The sequence below is a fragment of the Astatotilapia calliptera genome, chromosome 1 (genome assembly GCF_900246225.1).
Source record: "Astatotilapia calliptera chromosome 1, fAstCal1.2, whole genome shotgun sequence".
In the NCBI taxonomy this organism is placed as follows: Eukaryota; Metazoa; Chordata; class Actinopteri; order Cichliformes; family Cichlidae; genus Astatotilapia; species Astatotilapia calliptera.
In genome coordinates, this window is record NC_039302.1 from 23917144 (window position 1) to 23935377 (window position 18234).

Below are 18234 nucleotides of genomic sequence, written 5' to 3' on the forward strand. Positions count from 1 at the left end.
AAAGGGAGCACTGTAATGTTTTTATTCTGCTTGTTTATTTTATTTTGTTATTCATATTATCATCTGTGTGGATATTCTGCTGCAGCAGACAGGAGGTGAAGGCCAGGTTAGTGAAAATAGGCGAAGCGGAAGAATAGAAAAAGAAAAGGAACAGAAAGAAAGAAAAGAAGAGGATGAAGCAAACAGACATGCTGAGTCTCCAACTGCTGCATCTGCAACAAAGCACGACTCTGTTACAAACTGTCAACGTGTAAAGGACTACAGAGTCTTGAATCCTGACCTTAGTCACTGTGTTGTAATTTACTAAAGTGCGTGTGAAAATTCACATGCTTCAGCTCTTAGCACTGACCTTCACCTTTAAAAGTGAGTGGTCAATGCACCTTTTTCACTTATTGCCAAATTATAGCTGGAAAGCCATTCATGTAATTAATAGTTTTAATGATGCTTCCACTTCATTCCTGCTTCCTGCTATTGCAGACTTTCTGTCATGGCTCATTGGGACACTTAATTGAGAAGTGAAGTCGTTAATATTATTAGTCACACCTGGATTTTTCCAACCATAAAAAACATGTGTAGGTGTAGCTGTGTATCACGGTTTCTTGCACTTCTTTTCTTCCACTACAGCTGAAGCCCAACAAACACAAAGCTGTCTTCTAATGTTTCTCAAACTGGGATCCTACACGTTCCTGTACTAAGAAACTGCATCAAACCAGTCAACTTAACAATGTTAAAGAGTGTCACATTAAAAAACACCCATGAGCATTAAATCTCAGTCTTATAATACAGCTCTGCAACAAAGCCTAGTACATCTAATTACATCTAACAGGCTCGGGATCAACTGACATTTGGTTATTCGCTCCACGATAATCCAGAAATTATGAGCCATTTTCCGCTTTGTTCTTGAAGGTCTTATCTACGCCATGAAATGAGCAGTTGGAAAAACCTGTCAGTATGTCCCGTTTACTGATAACATTGGAAACACACGACCGATGGAAAGCATCAGCAGACTTTGCCCAGATGTTAGGCATTCTTATAATTATTAGGAATTTCTGACTCTTGCTGAGGCACTGATTTGTGAGCAATTTAAGACTGATCTGCTCTCCTCTAAATGAGATTTGTCAAAGCTCCTACTTCCAGACTTCTCACAGCTCCAGTTTCACTCAATTAATGAATGAAGTGAAACAGAATAGCATCCCTGTATAAACTGTTGCATTTTGCAAATAAACTTCAGCTGAGCGAATCAAACACACGACAGGTTTTCAGAGGTGTGACAGAAAAAAGGTCATTAAATAAGGCTTTGCTCATGAGTCTATGTAAGAAAAATAGATTATTTTCTACTTAGTTTTATTGCATTTTTAGCTCAAAATTCAAGTCTATTAACTCAACATTATAGCTCGACATCTGCTTTCAGATCAGCATGTCTCCCTCTGGACTGTGTGGATATACTGTATTTAATTGATATCATCTGTGGCATGACAAAAAAATTACACCTTTATTGTTCTTAGTGGTGCATGAAGTCCACTGACCCCTGTGGAGCTTCTCAGGTGAAGTAAATTCAGCAAAAACATCATGTACAGTTTGCTATTATATGCTTAAAGTTAATGTGTATCACATGCAAAATACTGAGGCTAGTATTTTTACTTTCATTGACGTAGTGAACCCTGACATTGTTAGAAAAAGTATGTTCTTTAAAACTGAAAAACAAGTGTAATGCTGGGCTGATTCACGCTGTTTGAGTGTCCGATTCAGAGTTTAAAGCTTCCTTGTGAATCAGCTGTGGTGTCAGCTGCAGCTGCTGCAGACTGAAACGCACCCTGCAGACTTCATTACCGAGAGCTTTTATCTTTTCCAGTAAACACACTCGAGCAGCGACTAATTAGATGAGATATATTAAGTCAGAACAAGCAATGATATGAAACCACATGCCTTTGATAACAAGAGGTTTATCTTGACAAACGAGAAGTATGCAAATACCACGTTTTATGCATACGCCAAAAAGAGACTTGGGTAATACTTGTAAGGTCCTTGTAATAGGTGTTACTTAATTGGTGGTAAAAATTGTAAAAGTCCTTATAACATGCTTATTAATAATTAGTATGTGCCAGTATAATGATTATTAATAAAACATTTATAGTTTTATTACAAGGCATTTACATTCATATAACAGATTACTAAAGGACTTTGGATTATAAGGACTTTGAGTATTTTTGTATTTTATTATGGTTTATTGAGTATTAAAACACCAATTGTACCATTTAGTTAAATCTTTCATAAAGAGGACCTGTTGGGCTGCCAGTATAGCTTACTTAGTTGAGCATGTGACCCATATACTGAAAGATTTTTCCAGGCACCCACATTTGAGTCCACCCCTGCCATTTCCTGTGTGTCTATCTGCTCTCATATCCTGTCAAAAATCAAGGCTAAACTGCTGCAAAAAGTTTTTTTGTTTGTTTGTTTGTTTTTTAATTTAAAGAGAACCTGCTGTGCTCATTTCTTTCTTCACAGTTTTATTCTATACTTACACGACTCAAATTTAAAAATAATACTCGTCAATCCTGTATGGAGCATTAATATAGCCCCTCAAAGTCATCGACTCCCTGAAACGAGCTGTTTTATGTCTCAAACAGAAAGTTTGATGGTCAGACAGGTGGCGCTGCTATGAGATGATCATATTAGAGATATCCTGTCCCTGATTAACTGATCATCTAGAAGCAAGAGTTAAAAAACACAAAACAAACATTTTAAAGCTTAAGTCATAGTTATTAACAGCACATACCTCAGTCTTTGAAACTTTGTAATATGAGCATTCATTATTGTTGCAGTCTATATACAGAAAATAAGGAAAATCCTAATCAGTCCCCCTGCAGTACTTTTTGGTTGCGGCTGTTTATGGGAAAATGTAAAACATGAAAATAATAATTTGTTTTCAAAATAGCTGAGTGTCAATTGTGTACAGTCCTGTGAAAAATTAAATACAGCATTAATCTGTCCATGTCCTTAAACGTTTATCCAGTTTAGGTCTACTGTGTCTAATCAAATGTATCTGATTAACTGATCATCAGAGCCTCTATAAAAGCTGAACAAACCACAAGACTTTCAGTAGCAATGTATTTTAGACCAATAAGTGGAGATGTTTGGTCATAATGCATAGAACCCCGCTTGGTTAAAACCAAATACCTGACACCAACTGTGAAATAGAGTGGTGGAGGGAGGGGTGATAATTCGGATGTGTTTCACAGACACAGGATCTGGGAACCTTGAAATCATTGGGTCCTCCATGAACTCCTTTGTATGCCAGAGTATTCATTGTGAGGTCATCTGTCTGACAACTAAAGCCTAGCTGAAACTGGAATAGGACAATGAGTCCAAGTATGCCAACAAATCTAAAACAAAACGGCTAAATTAAAAAAAGACTCAAGGTGTTGCAATGACAGTTCAGACTTCAAGCCGATTAAAATGCGGTGGTGGGACTGAGAGCTATGCATAAACAAATCCCAACAAACCTCAATGACCTACAGCCGTGTTGTAAAGAAGAGCAGGCCAGAGTTCCCCAGCAAGGATGTGAGGGACTGATGAAGTCATGCAGAAAACAATTACTTCAAGCTAAAAGTGTTTCTTCAAGTTTTCACAGTGCTGGTGACCACTAAGCCTTTATATCATGGAGGCCATGATATAAAGGCTTAGTGGCATTTGAAATAACACATTTATTAAATACACAGCATTTCCAGGGCGGTTACAGGGATTTTATGGCGGTTACAGTCGTCAGCTGTTGTTAGCAGTTCACAGATGAGCTGTATTAATGTGAAGAGTTGGAAAGTGGGAGGAAGGTGTATACACTGAATGTGTGTCACACTGTTTCTCAACTCAAATGCTATATGGCACCTTCTCCCTCATGGGTTATCCTCATAAACTATGTGAGCAAGAGGGCAGAGAGAGACCAAGAGAGGAGAGAGTGTATTTGACTGGAAAGTGATACGGAAAGGGAGAAAAAAAAAGGAAAGAGCATATTTGTTTGAGAGCAGGTGAATGGCCAGAGATAAAGTCCATTCAGGCAGCAGTTTCACTCGTTCAGTAAAGATTCCAGGAGCGTGTGTCAGCATGTTTGAACAGTGGGTCTGTGCGGATCATTGTGAGGGGAAAATCCACTCATTGTCACAATGTGTAGATTAAGTTGTTGCTGTGTATTTTGTGATCTCCTCTGGCCTTTTTGTATGACATTTGCATGTTCCCTCTGTGCCTGCAAAGGTTTTCTACCACCGTCCATTGTCAATTGGTGCTGGAGACACCTAAATGATGGATGTGTAAATGGGTGAACAGTATCACAAATAGTGCAGAAGACCAACCTTACTATGGTTATGCTTAGTTTTTCACAGTTTCACAGTAGTGCATGGAGCTCTATGAAAATTTTCATTTTTACATTTCTGTACGTAGATGTCTTACTAATGTCTGACTAACAGCTGCTGGGTATAAGCCATAGTCATAATCTATTTTTTAGTTCCAGTAATCAGTGTAGATGGATACAACATCTGGTTCTTTTTGAGCTGTTTTCCTGTCTGATGCAGATAACAGAAGAGCTTTACTTACAGAAGATATTTTGACTCGCCATGGCAGGAAAAACACAGGTGTAACTAACAATGTCATGAGTCATGGTCATGGTCAGCAGGCCAGCATCCACCCTACCAAGAACCTGAAACAAAAACAGCAACGCTAAATATAAATCAGCCATTCAGCCTCACTCTTGTGCTTTTCTGATTGTGACTGCACTCTGTGGAAAAAGGTCAAAACCCTTCAGTAAAAATGATAGCCTCTCATGATTGTAAACTATTGAGTCAGCTAGTTGCAAGATGTTTTCTTATGGATAACACCTGGATTCAGTATAAAAAAGAAGTAACACTAATAATGTTGTCAGCAAGGCAACACTATTAGTGTTACTTAACAAAGACAAGCTGAGCACTCAAAAAGAAAGCAGCTGGTTGTTATCAACTTTGCTAGAAATTACATTAAAATAAAAATCATTTACCGCAGCAAGTAAGTTTTAAAGGATTGCTTAATGCAGTCCAGATTATGTCCTGTTTCTTTATTCAGTACAAAAAATGTTATCTTTGAAGATTGCCCTGTCATTACTATTGTCTCCATAATACACAATCCCACTGGATGCTGTGTGAAATGCAACTAAAAACAGAATTCAGTGATTTGCAAATCTCATATACCTATATTGTTTCACAAAAGAATATAGAAAACAAAAACGTTTAAACTGTGACATTTATCATTTCATGTAAATTCTTTTGAATTTGATGACATAAACACTTAAAACAAAGAAAGCTCAGACAGGGCAATTAAAGGGTTGTAAAAGTAAGTGGTACTAAAAAAAGAGACAAGCCGTAGGAACATTTTGCAACTAATGTTATGCTAACTGGCAGTTGATTGGGTTTATATGATTGGGTCTAAAAAGAGCATGTTGGAGAGGACGAGTATCTCAGAGAAAAAGTGTTCAGTAATCAGAAATCATGGACGCCGTGTCCTCCAGACTAAAGAGAAGAGGGACAGTCCAGCTTGTTATCAAGCCTGCATCTCTGGAGATAGTTCAGTGAGTCTGATTAATGTGGCAGGAGGCATCTCTTATTTCTTAATTTTACATAAAGTTTTCTAATGTATTAAAACTGGATTTTAAAGATCTCTAATTCTCACTCTGTCACTAACTGATCAAGTATTTATTTGTGTTTTTCTATCTACTCCTGCCCATCTGTTTAGCACATGCGCGTGCCCACACACACACACACATACATACAGCAGCTGTCAGAACACACATTGATTGGGTTTATAGCTTGTTAGGAAAGTGGAGATCATATTTCAGCTCTGCTCATTAAGAGTCAGCACTGATGTCACTTTGGCTCCTTTTTTGGTTACATAACACACACGTGCGCGCGCGCGCATGCACGCACGCACGCACACAGAGAGGGCTATAAAATTATAAAATGAATTGGAGCCAACACTTAAACCATTGACTATACTGGCAGCTTTGTGAACATGTGACTGTAACATTTATTAGCATAAATGCACTCTCATGTGTATTACCGATTTCCATTCTTATTGCTTCTTGTGTGAATATCATCATATTGATAAAACATCTGCCTAATACAGTAACATTAATGCAACTGCAGCATGATCTTATTTTGCACCTTATTAAGTTAACCAGCAGTTTTATACTAATTTCACAGTGTACAATTTTAATCATTTTAAGTCTTAAAAACACCAGCTGGACACAGGATGTGGCTATGAATGGTAAACCAAACAAATCTGAAACTTGAGCAATTCGATAAGACTAATGCAACAAAAACACGGAAAGCTTTGGGAACCTCTGAGAACTGGCATCACCAACACTTTTAAGACCTCATCATGAGGTCAGTGGCTTTATAAAACTAGTGATGTGTCAGCCTTCGTGACATGTGTTTTTAGTCAGTTGTGCATTTTATCATAAGCATAGTTAATGGGGGTATTGTATTACATTTTGACTACGATTGCAGAATTACATAATCATTTGTTACTGCTCCTACGAGGTTCGGTTGGCACATAAAAACCATCAAAACAGAACTGACATGAAATAAGGGAATAACATTATTGCATTTTGGAAAACAGGCTGTAATTTGTGTCAGGAGCTGATCATCCAACAGGACCTGGCACTGCTCGAGTCACAGAGCAGCTGACCTAAGGAGAACAAAGTCGGCCGCCTCTTTATTCACTAACTGTGTTGTCATGTGGAGCAAAGCAGTTTGTATCTCAGTAAGATTTACAATCACTTTCTCCTATACACACACACAGAGTCTCCAAGAGCTGAGACAGACCACTAACCAAATGTCACATGACAGCCTTCAAAATAAAGCTCTTGCATAACCGTAAGGGCCTGGAAGCAGAGAGTCTGTTTACAATGATCCAGTCTGAATTTGGATGACTTTCTGTAGGCTTTCTTTGTGTGTGTGTGTGTATTTGTCTGTATCTGTGTTTGGTCTCTATGCCCTCAGACGTTGCTCACATCTTTCATCTCACTGTCCTGATGTTCATCAGCTGAGCGTAACATCACAAAGCAAGCTGGAACACGACATCAGCAAAAACAACATGAACAAACATGTTAGTAGGCGCTCGTACTTTCTAACAAAGTAGTTGAGGGTCTGCTTATTTAAAAGTTAACTTAGAAAGTTAACTATAAACCTCCTTTTTGACAAAACACACAAATATAAACCACATGTTGTAAACAAACTATTTCATACTTCAGGGGTGTTAAACTCCCTTCAGTTAATGGGCCGTATGAAGCTCAGTTTGATTCCATTAAAAAATTCCATAGCTTAGATTTCCTTTAATGTTAAGAAAGCTTGATATAAAGTTAAAGACACAAAAGATTGACTACACAAGATGCCACCCATCCAGGCAATCAACTCTAGAAATGCTTTTAACTTTCCATGCATTTTCTCACCCATACAAGTGCCCACTAGGAGTAGCAGTGGATTTTATTGAAAAACCCCAAAATATTAATGACTAATGATTAATCAGTGGCAAAGCTATCCAGTGGGCTTGAGTGAATGCACGCTTGACACCACTGGCCTGTTTTCTTGACTGCTTATTTAACTCAGGGTCATAGAGAGGCTGGGATCTAACCCAGCTGGCACAAGGCGAGGGCAGGAGGGTGCCAGTCCATCATTGGGCTAACACAAAGAGACTGACCATCACACACTCTCACCTCCACACACATGTAGACAGTTTGGAATCACCATTTAACCTCAAAAGCATGTATTGGGACTCTGAGAGGAAGCCAAAGAAAGCAATAATAAGTCATGTGCTGTTTTACTTTATGATTCTTAGTCTGTTTACACTGTTGTCAGTTTTATTTCCTGGCCTTGTTAGTTTGCATGTTCCATCCCGCCAAATATCTCAGCCGTGTGGTCCTTCACACATGTTTACAGATAGCCATCAGTCTCCTCAGCATATATACCTGAATTTGTTCTTCTTACCTGCCAGAGTGTGTTGTCTCCTTCAAGCTTTCCAGCATTCCTAAGGTTTTTCATGCCTTTTTGGTGCTCGTAGTTATTTTCTGGACTTCAGGTACTTTCTGTGGAGTTTGGACTTTTGTCAAACTCAAAACCGTTCTGCATTCAAGCAATGGTGCTAAAATGCTGCATGCCCTACTGCCCTCATTTCAAACATGCATGCACCTTAAAATGAAACCTCAGTCTTGTTTACAGCCTGTGGGAGTAGAGTTTATATACACACACATTCTCAGTCTGCCACTAAGCACTCAAACACAACATATTTTTATACCAAATATTCTTTATTTCTCAGGGTATAAAACATCTGTACAAATATATCAAACACAAACCAAAGCCCTCGGTTAAACAGAGAATTGTAGCAGTGTTTTTATATGCAGAGAAAATGAAAACACTGGCGCTTCACACAGGCTCAGTGGACTAGTTTCCTAAGAGAAGCTTTCAGCTGGTGTCTCATGTAAGTGAGCTCAGGTGTCCTCTAGGGGGTATCAACCTCAGTAAAACAATTGAACCTCAAAAATGAGACCTTCTGTTTGGCAATGCTTCTGTTTACACTCACATAACCACGTGGTGCAGTCTTGTGCAATCAGAAATTAGGTCAACATGGGCATTTAGTGCCCAGTTAGGTCTAAATGTGCATGAAGTTGCACATTTAGACCTAAAGTAAACAGAGGATCAGTTCTTGTTGTAGTCTGACTCAAACATTTTCCTATTGGATGACTTTAACTTGCTATCCAATAGCACTACACAAGTTACTTATTGATAAGTGTCCTCAGCAGGGATAATTAGGTCACTCTGGAATCCAGTTCCAGCACCAAATCTACTGCAATAGCTAAACTCAACCACATCTCTGAAAACTCATAGCTCAATAACACCTATAAAACTCCTGACTTTGGACCTGCTCCAAACACAGAACATTTCTGTCTTAGCTTTAGAAGAATACCAGCACACCACATGTCTTCTCTGACTGTCTTTAAACACTGCTCACTTCCCGAGACCGATCTGTTCTACATTGCAATTCCTTACATCCATCATACAGTGCAGGGTGCATGCTGCTGTTGAACACTTGGGGGAAAAGGGGGGAGGGGGCAGCTAAAAGAAGTAAAACTTAATCTATGCTGTTTTCTGGTAGCACAGTCAGTCTTACACATTAAAAGTTGTATCACATGACAGCAGTTTGAATTGTAATATCCTATTAATCAGTCAGTCATGAACAGAGTGGCATAATTTGCATGCTTTATGGAATCAAATTTTAATGTATAAGGAGGAGAAAAAATCATCAAGGAGGATTTATCCTCAAATCCAACTCAGACCTATGTAAGAATATGTTGATTTAATGTATTTCAGTAGGTATACATTTAAAAAAAAAAAAAGTATATTTACTGAAAGACTGCAGTGAGCAAACATCCTACTTTCCAGAAAATTTAAACTAGGTAAAAGCTGATAAAGGGAAACACAAGCTATGATAAAGACTCTGCATGACCTTTAGCCTACTTTACTGCACCATCAGCCAAGACTGCACACAAACAGCAAGACAAGTAACCTATTATGCCTTTTCCCCTGCAAGAAACAATGCGTTTGCTATCAAGCCTAAAACACCGTGTAACAGTGAAACCATTCAGTCTCCACTGTAACATCTTCAATAGAAAGCTACCAAGCAGCTCTAGTAAAACCCATTCTAAAGCTGATCTGTTTTGCTTTTTCTTATTTTCTGTTATACATCAACTGTTACACTCATGGATGGTCGTATTAAACACAGGCAAATTTTCAAATAATGACATCAGATATCCCTGTGAGCCCAAAGGCTGAGGCTGTTTTTTTACTCTTGGATCTTTATGATGTCACTGAGAGGTGATGACTTTAATATGGTAATTTCTGAGCACAGAAGGTCCACCCACCTGCCAAACTGTTCAGACCTTCTGTTTACAAGAGGAATCCAAAAAAGGTTGAAAGGGCCTAAAAACAGTTTGTTTCAGACAGAAGATGACAGAAGGCCCAGTGCAAGAAACATAAGGATTATTTTGAACTGTGACTCATGCAAAGCTACTCTAGAGTCCAAGAATAATTATGAAGCTGAAAATGAGCACAAGAGTGTAATTTACTAATTGGCTGAAAATATGCAACTCTGACAGAAAACACTACGTGGATTCCAAACTGTGGATATTTTAATCTAAATAAAAGTCTCATTATTAAAATGAATTGAACTTCCCAGGCACAACATGGCTTACTCTGCTTCACACCAGTAAAGAACCCAATGGCCACAGATGTGATGCGGGGTAGTTCTTTGGGGGAAAATGCTTATTTTTGAGAACTGTACAAGGTTTTCACACCACGCTTAAAAGCCAAAATACCTGTCAGTTACATCTTACATGGGCCTGATATCATTGTAACTTCACACATCCACAGCCTCAGTTATTTTTATGTCACTAACAATACAAGAAGGAAAATATGTCATTAAATCAAATCTTTTAAACAATTTTAAGACCCTGAGCTTTAAACCATTTGCCCAGGCCATCCTTTTTGGTGCCTCATTGGTGGATATGTATGCTGGCTCTTGTATATATCTTTACTCTGTGCTGTTTAGAATCTGGTCTGTGATATGTTTTATGAAGGCCGCAAGCTGAAATGCGTCAGTCAAATAATAAATCTGTTTTTCATAATATAATTATCTTTTTTTTTCTAATAAATTCTGACATTTAACTGGGAAGTTAGATAAAACTTCCAAATTTTGAAATGCAGCTATGACAGTGTTCATGTCTGATCTCTATGAATAATTGTGTTTTATGCTACAAAATGGCATAACAAACATTGTGCTCTTTCCTGTCTGCTGCAGTGACTTTAATACAACGGGCCTTTTTAGACGGAGACACTGAAGAAAAATAAAACAGACCCTGCTGGTCTGTGCTCTCGGTTTAGTAACTATGGTGTACGAAGGAAGGTGTGGCAGCTGAGTGTGTGACAGCCACATGTTTTCCATCTTCACTTTTGTTTTTATTGCTGCTTTACAACACATAAAGCTACATCTATTTGAGAGAGGACAGCCTGCAAGCACTATCACAGAAAACAGTAAACACAGGGTTGGCTATAACAGTGAGGGCAGAAAAACGGATGGTTAACATTGCTAGTAGAAAATTCAAACTTCACAGTCTTAATTGCATTTTTAAAAAAAAAGGTGAAGTCACTTTCTTTTTTTTCTTTTTTTTTGCAAACTTACAGAAACAAGCACATGCAAAGAGCACTGCGTGGGTTTAATTACATTACGTGCTCATAGTTAAGGTTGTTTAAGTGTCTGCAAAGATAAATCAAACCCACATCAAGCAGAACAAATATCTAACATCAATTGGCTTTTATTTGCCTGCCTTGCAGCTTGTGCCTGTAGATGATTTAGATTCGAATGTCTCAGTTTTAAACTGAATTCTTCATTTCCATGTGAAAAGAGCCACTTGAGTACTGCACTGAGCAACGTTCTCGTTTGTGGAACAATGCGATCATGAATTACAAAATGTCCTCCTGCCCGATTAAGGTCAAGCACCAGTCACCAGCACAGTGCAGAGATTTATATTTAACCACGCCACACTGGTACCACTCTATTTTAACAGATTGTTCAGTCTTTCAGTGATAATGGGGGCTAGATGAAGATGATAAAATACCACAGCTACCAGTGGAAACCCAAAGTGGGTCACTGAGTCCTGGATCCAGGTTGTATCTTCTTGACTAAAGATACAACTTGCTATTAGAGAGCAGTGGATATTCAGACATGCTTTTTAACATATTATGATTTTTTCTTCATTATCTGGCTCCTTATTCTTTGAAATCTCACTTTTGATCAAAGCACAAGAAGAAAGACATGATTGGCACCTATCCAAAGCCTAAGCCTCACCGAACCTTTTTCTGTCAGGACACGCTGAAAACTATGCTTAATTTCATGCCAGATCTAACAGCATAATTGTCCAGATCAGCACTATAATAAAAGGGGAAAACCTGATCCAGGTTATAGACTAAACATGTGTGTCACCAGGAAATACTTAACAGTTTAATAAAGTTTTTTTTTTCATTATGAATAACAATGGCCCCAGTTATAAAAAGCAGCTCTAAAATTAACTGAGGGTTGGACTTGTTCTGACTATAATTATAGCCACTGATCATTGTCTGGGTCAGAAACTCCAAAATGACAACGTTTGGTCTGGTCCGGTCTATTTCAGTTAGCAGTTCTTTCTAATCATGGGCATCTGAAACCAGACTAAATTTAGAAGCAATTTAAAAAAAGGACCAGGAATTGGACGCACAGTTTTTAAGCCACCAATAATAACAATTATATTCTGAAGACAGTCCAGTTCCCCTCCAGGGTTCGTAACCAGGCTGCATAAATCCATTATAGGTTGGATCTAACTCCAGAGAAAACACAGTTCCAAGTTCCTGTTCAAATCTGTACCAGTCTAATCCTGAACAATATTATCACATCTTCTGCTAGTCCCACAATAGAACTGGTTCATGCCAGTTTAATTCCAGGAGACACAGCACCACCTTCTCCTGCAGGGAGGCTCAGTAGTAAATCTCATCCAGAATCCAGAATGGGGGCTAAAAACAAAATATTTTACATCTGTGACACTTCCCAGCCGCAGTCCAGGAGAGGTCCTGTATCCGTCTCCTTTTAAAGAGAAAACCACCTTTCTGTGCTTGTCAACTAAAACCCAGCTGAATCAGACAAGAATAAAGTCTCCTCTAAGCCACACAACAGTACCTTCTCCACCACGACTTTGACAGACTTTTCATCTTGTCCGGTGTCTGTCTTTGCTTTTTTCTGCGTTTCTTTTTCCCCCTTTGGTGCTTATGGGAGCTGTAGTTCTGCAGGCTGGCCAATATGGCTGTGTCAAACACTTCCTTGAGATTTTTTTGGGTCAGCGAAGAGCACTCTAAGTAGGCCACTGCTCCAATCTCCATCGCACAGTCCTGGGCATCCACTGGGTCCACGGGTCTTTCACGGTACTTCGCCAGATCAATGAGGACCTAAAGAAAATTACAAAAATATGAAATAAATATACTTACTAGTTTAAGCAAATAGCATCACATCACCCCAATACTATTTGTCTTAGAATTGCTTTTTACATTTTAATTGAGCCTTTTAAGGTATATCTGGATCTGACTTTAAGTTATATCTCTTTCCCCCTTGGATGCCTATTAGAGTCAAATCTCATCTTTATGGGGGAAAGACATACAGCATAAAAGTAGATCCAGGTGTGGCCCTTGTGGCTGTTTTAAAGTCAAGAGGGTGACTGCATGTTTACATGAGCACCGGCCTGAGGAGATCCTTCTCACAGAGTTAGTTATTGTTTTCCCTTTTCGGTCCTCTTAATCTGTATTGCCTGCTTTTAGTCTTCCTTTTTATAATTTTTTACATTTTTTGCCTGTTTTGTATGTTTTTCGTCTAAGCTCTTGTTTGTCTCTTTTTCTTAAATGAATTAGTCTTGTGTTTTTGCCAATTGCTACTTGCTGGAAATGGACTGACATTTGTACTGATCATTCAAAGTGCTTTAGACTACAACAGATATATATATATACCCAGCATCATCGAAAAATGTGTAAGCAAAAACGTGAAATCTACGACGGTCAAAACATGAAGTGGACATGAAAATGGACACGGTGGACCAGCGTGTTTATTACACGCTTTGATATCAGATTGCATCTTCATACTTTCATTAAGGGTAAATTGCATCCATGGTCAATTTTAGAATTGCCAGTTAAACTCACATATCTTTTTACTGTGGGACGAAGCCAGAAAGATTAGAATCTGACAACACTGATGTATAGCAGGAACACGTTTGCAGGAACCTGCTTGCTGTAAAGTGACAGTACTGACCTCAGCACACAATCAGTTGAGGAGACAGGAAAGATGCATCTGTACAGGCTTTAGCGTTTTTATGCACTGGGTAAGTTGCACAAAAAGGTTTTATAATCCAAACAGCTACAGCCCCTGAGTATACATGCATGTGCTTTTTCCTACAAACACATTATGCAATGCCAAAATTGCATTTGGTCATAATGTCGAAAGTTGCAACATTACCAACTTGTGACATTGCGACAACTCTTCTCTGTGGTCACAAAAAAACATCCAGACAGCACGGAGACTTGGACATTTACGAGGCTCCAGTTTGTGGTGCTGCTGAACGATGCTGTGTTTCTAATATTTACTCTACCCTGACTGATTTAAATGGAGCAGACAAAATGTATAAACCTCGACAGTGGTATAACTAAGGCTGCCAAAATGACCATAAAGGTGAATAAATATTTCTCTACAAGAGAATCAACACCAGCTGAACGTCATAACCTTAAAAATGTTACAGTTTAATTCTAGATTCACAACCAAGCTGTGCAATAACTATAATAACGCTTCCATTTAGTTTGTGCATGGTGTCATTGGTTTACACAATGATAAGAATGATAAGAGAGAGAAACAGGCAATAGAATTACATAAATTGTGATTTATGTACAGAATAAAAATCAACACCTTGACATCCTCTCTGAGATCACACTGCGTCCCGACAAGAACCAGCGGCGCAAAGGGGGCGTGTTTCCGAATCTCTGGTACCCACTTCTCAGGAACGTTCTGAAATGAGGCAGGGCTGACGACGCTGAAGCACAGCAGGAACACATCTGCACTGGTGTAACACAGAGGGCGCAGCTTGTCGAACTCATCCTGGAATAGTTGTGAGAGACCGAGAGTGTTCACACAGAGATACTGTGATTCATCACTGCCTACCTCTGCTTCAAGGCAGTGGTTCTTAAACTAAAGGACGGGCCCCACTGCAGGTGGGATGATGAGGACTAGGAGTAACACAATGTTCAATTAATGTGATTTTGGTTTTAATATATAGCATACTTAAGCTATCATGCTAACCTTTAGTTTATTAAAGTTCACCTCAGATCCCATTTTACTGTTCATGATAGATAATAATTGGTAGAAGAGTGTGAACTTTATTTCTGCTTCTGGGGTGAAGCCTATCAGAAAAAGTTTGAGAAGCACATTTTATCAAAACCTAAAAATTGTCTTTCTGTTTTTCCTTGATCTCCAACTTTATCTTTCCTCTCTCATTCAATGTCCCACTGTTTTTGAGGGCAGCTGATCATTGTAGTGATAATCTACCATATTATCCCAGCAGTGCACTTTTCTCTGGAAGTGCAGGTTTAACTTTTGTTTCTTGCCATTTGCTATAGAACCAGGGTGATTGTACAACTGATGATGCTACATGTCATTAATGTTTGTCTTCTCTCTCCCAGAGTTTGTATTTTCTGCTGTTTTTTGTTTGTCTGTTCCTCCTTTCTCCTTACTCTTCTCTTTCCCCTCATTCTTTATCTGGTTGTACCAGAAGGCTACCACTTTCACTGGCTACTAATCAGATCTAGGTTGCATTTTAAAATTTTTGTTTTAACCTTTAGAGCACTACATGGACAGGCCCCTCCCTATATTGCTGATTTGATTCACATATACACCTCTCTCGTAACCTCCGGGGGACCACGGTGTTCCCCCACACTCATTTCAGAGCTTGAGGGGACTGACCTTTCCTTGCATCCAGACTGTGGAATGCACTTCCTATATTTCTACAGCGTTCAGACTCTGTGGAGACCTTCAAAAAGCAGCTAAGGACATTTTTATTTCAAAAAGCTTTTAATTAGACCAGGGCTTTTATGATGTATTTGTGATTGTATTGAGTTTTTGTTACCTCTCTTGTGAAACACTTTGTGACATATGTCTGTGAAAAGTGCTATATAAATAAACTTTTACTTACTGATTTACTTTACTGTTTCTCTTCCTGCTAAAAATAAGTTCTTTCTCCCCATTGTCACCAAATCCTTTCTCATAGGGCATCAGCTGATGGTTGCAGTTTCCAGACACTACAAACTGTCTTACATATAAATACAGCTGAAGTGAGCTGAAAAATGGTGATTATAATGTTTTTTACATGTTACATGTCAAGGTTATTACAGCTAACTAAAACGAAACTTAAAAACTAAAACTAGATGTGAAACTAAAATAAAAATAAAAACTAGAACCAAATGAAATGATTTTGTAAACTTAAACTAACAAAAATAAAATAAAAACATAGAGGAAATGTCCATTTTTAGTTTTAATGTTTGAGTATTTGTTACTTTGGATCAAATAAATGTATTACAACTTGCCTGATGAGTCACTGATAGACTTGTTTTTTTGAGACTCTATTTACAAGACTGTGAGCTGACTGTGAGTTAAAATGTTTTGGGGTTTTTTGTTATACCTATAGTAATTTTCCTAAATCTTGCCTCTGATTATTATTATTATGCCCTCAAAAATTATGCTTAAAAAACTAACACTGAAACTAATAAAACATAAATTAAAACTAAACATTTTTGAACAATAAAAACTAAACAGAAATAAGAAAATCCACTCTGGAAACTTACTGAAACTAAACTGAATTAAAAACAAAAAGTCAAAATGAAGTAAAAATAAAAACTCATTAGAAAAAAAAAGACTATAATAACTCTGGTGCATGATTATGTGATTATACTGCATGTGTGGTGATTTTGTTTTACCATATTTGTTTTATCTCTATCAGCATATACCCTCTGTTTGATGTTTAACCAGTTGTAGCTTATCACAGTGTTCTACATCTTCCACTATCTTCAAACAAACATCTACTCCTTCGCAAATGTAGACAGAATTACATCACTTCCTGTGTGCCAGAGAGTTATTCCAAGGAAAGACCTAGAGATACACAAAACACTGATTTATCTTTAGTCTGTGAGTAATCCTAATCTATGTTCCTGTCATCTATGAAACATCCCTGCAATGTAGAACCTAATGAACTTCATGTTTTAACCTGTTTACATGTTATCCCACTGACTAGGGCTAGGACGTGCATTGTCCTGTTTCAATGCAGCCTCTTTAGCACGTCTTACCCCTCTTCCCTCCCATTTCCTTTGTAGCTCAGGCAAAAAAAAAAGGCATTTGTCTTACTGGATGCTACTCAGACAGGCAAGAAAGTAAGAAAGAATGATTTCCTTGGGAGAGGCATTGTGTCCAACATGAATTTAAAAAAAGAACAACAGGAAACACTGCCCTCTGAGTGTCTAGTGTTAGTTTGTACAGAGGTCACTGACCTGTCCAGCTGTGTCACAGAGTTGTAGTTTAACTGGCTGCCCGTCCACTGATACCACCGCTACATGCACACATGCACACACACACACACACACACACACACACACACACACACATCATCTTGAGGTTAGTATCACCAATGTAAAGTTTACTGTTGTAATAAAATGACAAACTTTGACTTTGATGACAACACAAACTGGCAAAAAAGTCAGTATGATAAAAAAAATTAAAAGAATATGAATTAAAATATTTAATATATTAAATAAGTCAAGTAAACACATAAATCAATCCCTTGGGACAGCATCTAGTAGGCAAAACTGTGGCTGTGTGAAATAGGATCATTAAAGCCAAAGATATCATTTCTAACACTTGATGAACTGAAACTTAGATCATTGGATTTATTGGATCCTATGAACCATGTCATGAGTTTCTCCTATTTTTTACCTGAGAAGTTGTCAAACGCAGTCGGGACGTACTCGGTTGGATAGCCGTTGGTGGTGTAGCTGACCACCAGGCTGGTTTTCCCCACAGCCCCGTCCCCGACCAGGACGCACTTCACCCGCTTCTCCGCTGCTCCGGCTCCCGCTGACCCTGCCGCGGATCGCCGCGTCCTGCCCGAGCCTCTGTCCCGGCTCCGGACCCTCCGCGGGGGCACAGGCGGAGCAGGGGACACCGGTGCCGGCTTGTAGCAGCCATCGCCCCGCTGGGGCATCTGGCACGGAGAGGAGGGTGACATGGAGCCCGAGGAGACCCGGGCGGGAGGTTCAGTCCTGTTGAGGGCCAGTTTTCACTCCGTCCATTCTTCCGTTAACGTCCGCCACAGTTTGTCAACTGACTTTATGTGGTAGCCGAAGCCCTCTTCCTTTTAGTTACCATGGTTAAATCACCAAGGTTGGACCCGAGGCTCACCCAACACAGCCCCTTTAAGCGTCATGATTTATTAAATTATTAATGAGAGTCCGATTCTAAGAGCGGAGGATGAATTAACGTTGGCCGCTGGTCTGAGTCTATGTCCGTCCAGACGTCCAACGGACAGACCCGCCGCTAACTCCCCTTCAGTGACATCAC

General features: G+C 38.9%; 1 protein-coding gene across 1 annotated transcript; it reads right to left on the bottom strand.

The window, feature by feature from the left end:
* Positions 1–8299: 8299 nt before the first annotated feature.
* rhoua (ras homolog family member Ua) lies at positions 8300–18234 on the bottom strand. The gene is made up of 4 exons (XM_026170697.1): positions 17611–18234; positions 17169–17227; positions 14542–14730; positions 8300–13043 (listed from the first exon to the last, which is right to left on the bottom strand). The coding sequence occupies exons 1-4, from the start codon at positions 17900–17902 to the stop codon at positions 12759–12761; spliced, it is 825 nt and encodes a 274-aa protein (XP_026026482.1). The 5' UTR covers positions 17903–18234; the 3' UTR covers positions 8300–12758.

Excerpts from the sequence above, each read along its gene's own strand:
- rhoua (XM_026170697.1), bottom strand. The coding sequence starts at position 17,902 with ATGTCACCCTCCTCTCCGTGCCAGATGCCCCAGCGGGGCGATGGCTGC. Across the intron at positions 17,228-17,610 it reads TGCGTTTGACAACTTCTCAG|CGGTGGTATCAGTGGACGGG; the intron begins GTAAAAAATAGG and ends GTGTGCATGTAG. Across the intron at positions 14,731-17,168 it reads TCTGTGACACAGCTGGACAG|GATGAGTTCGACAAGCTGCG; the intron begins GTCAGTGACCTC and ends CAACTATTCCAG.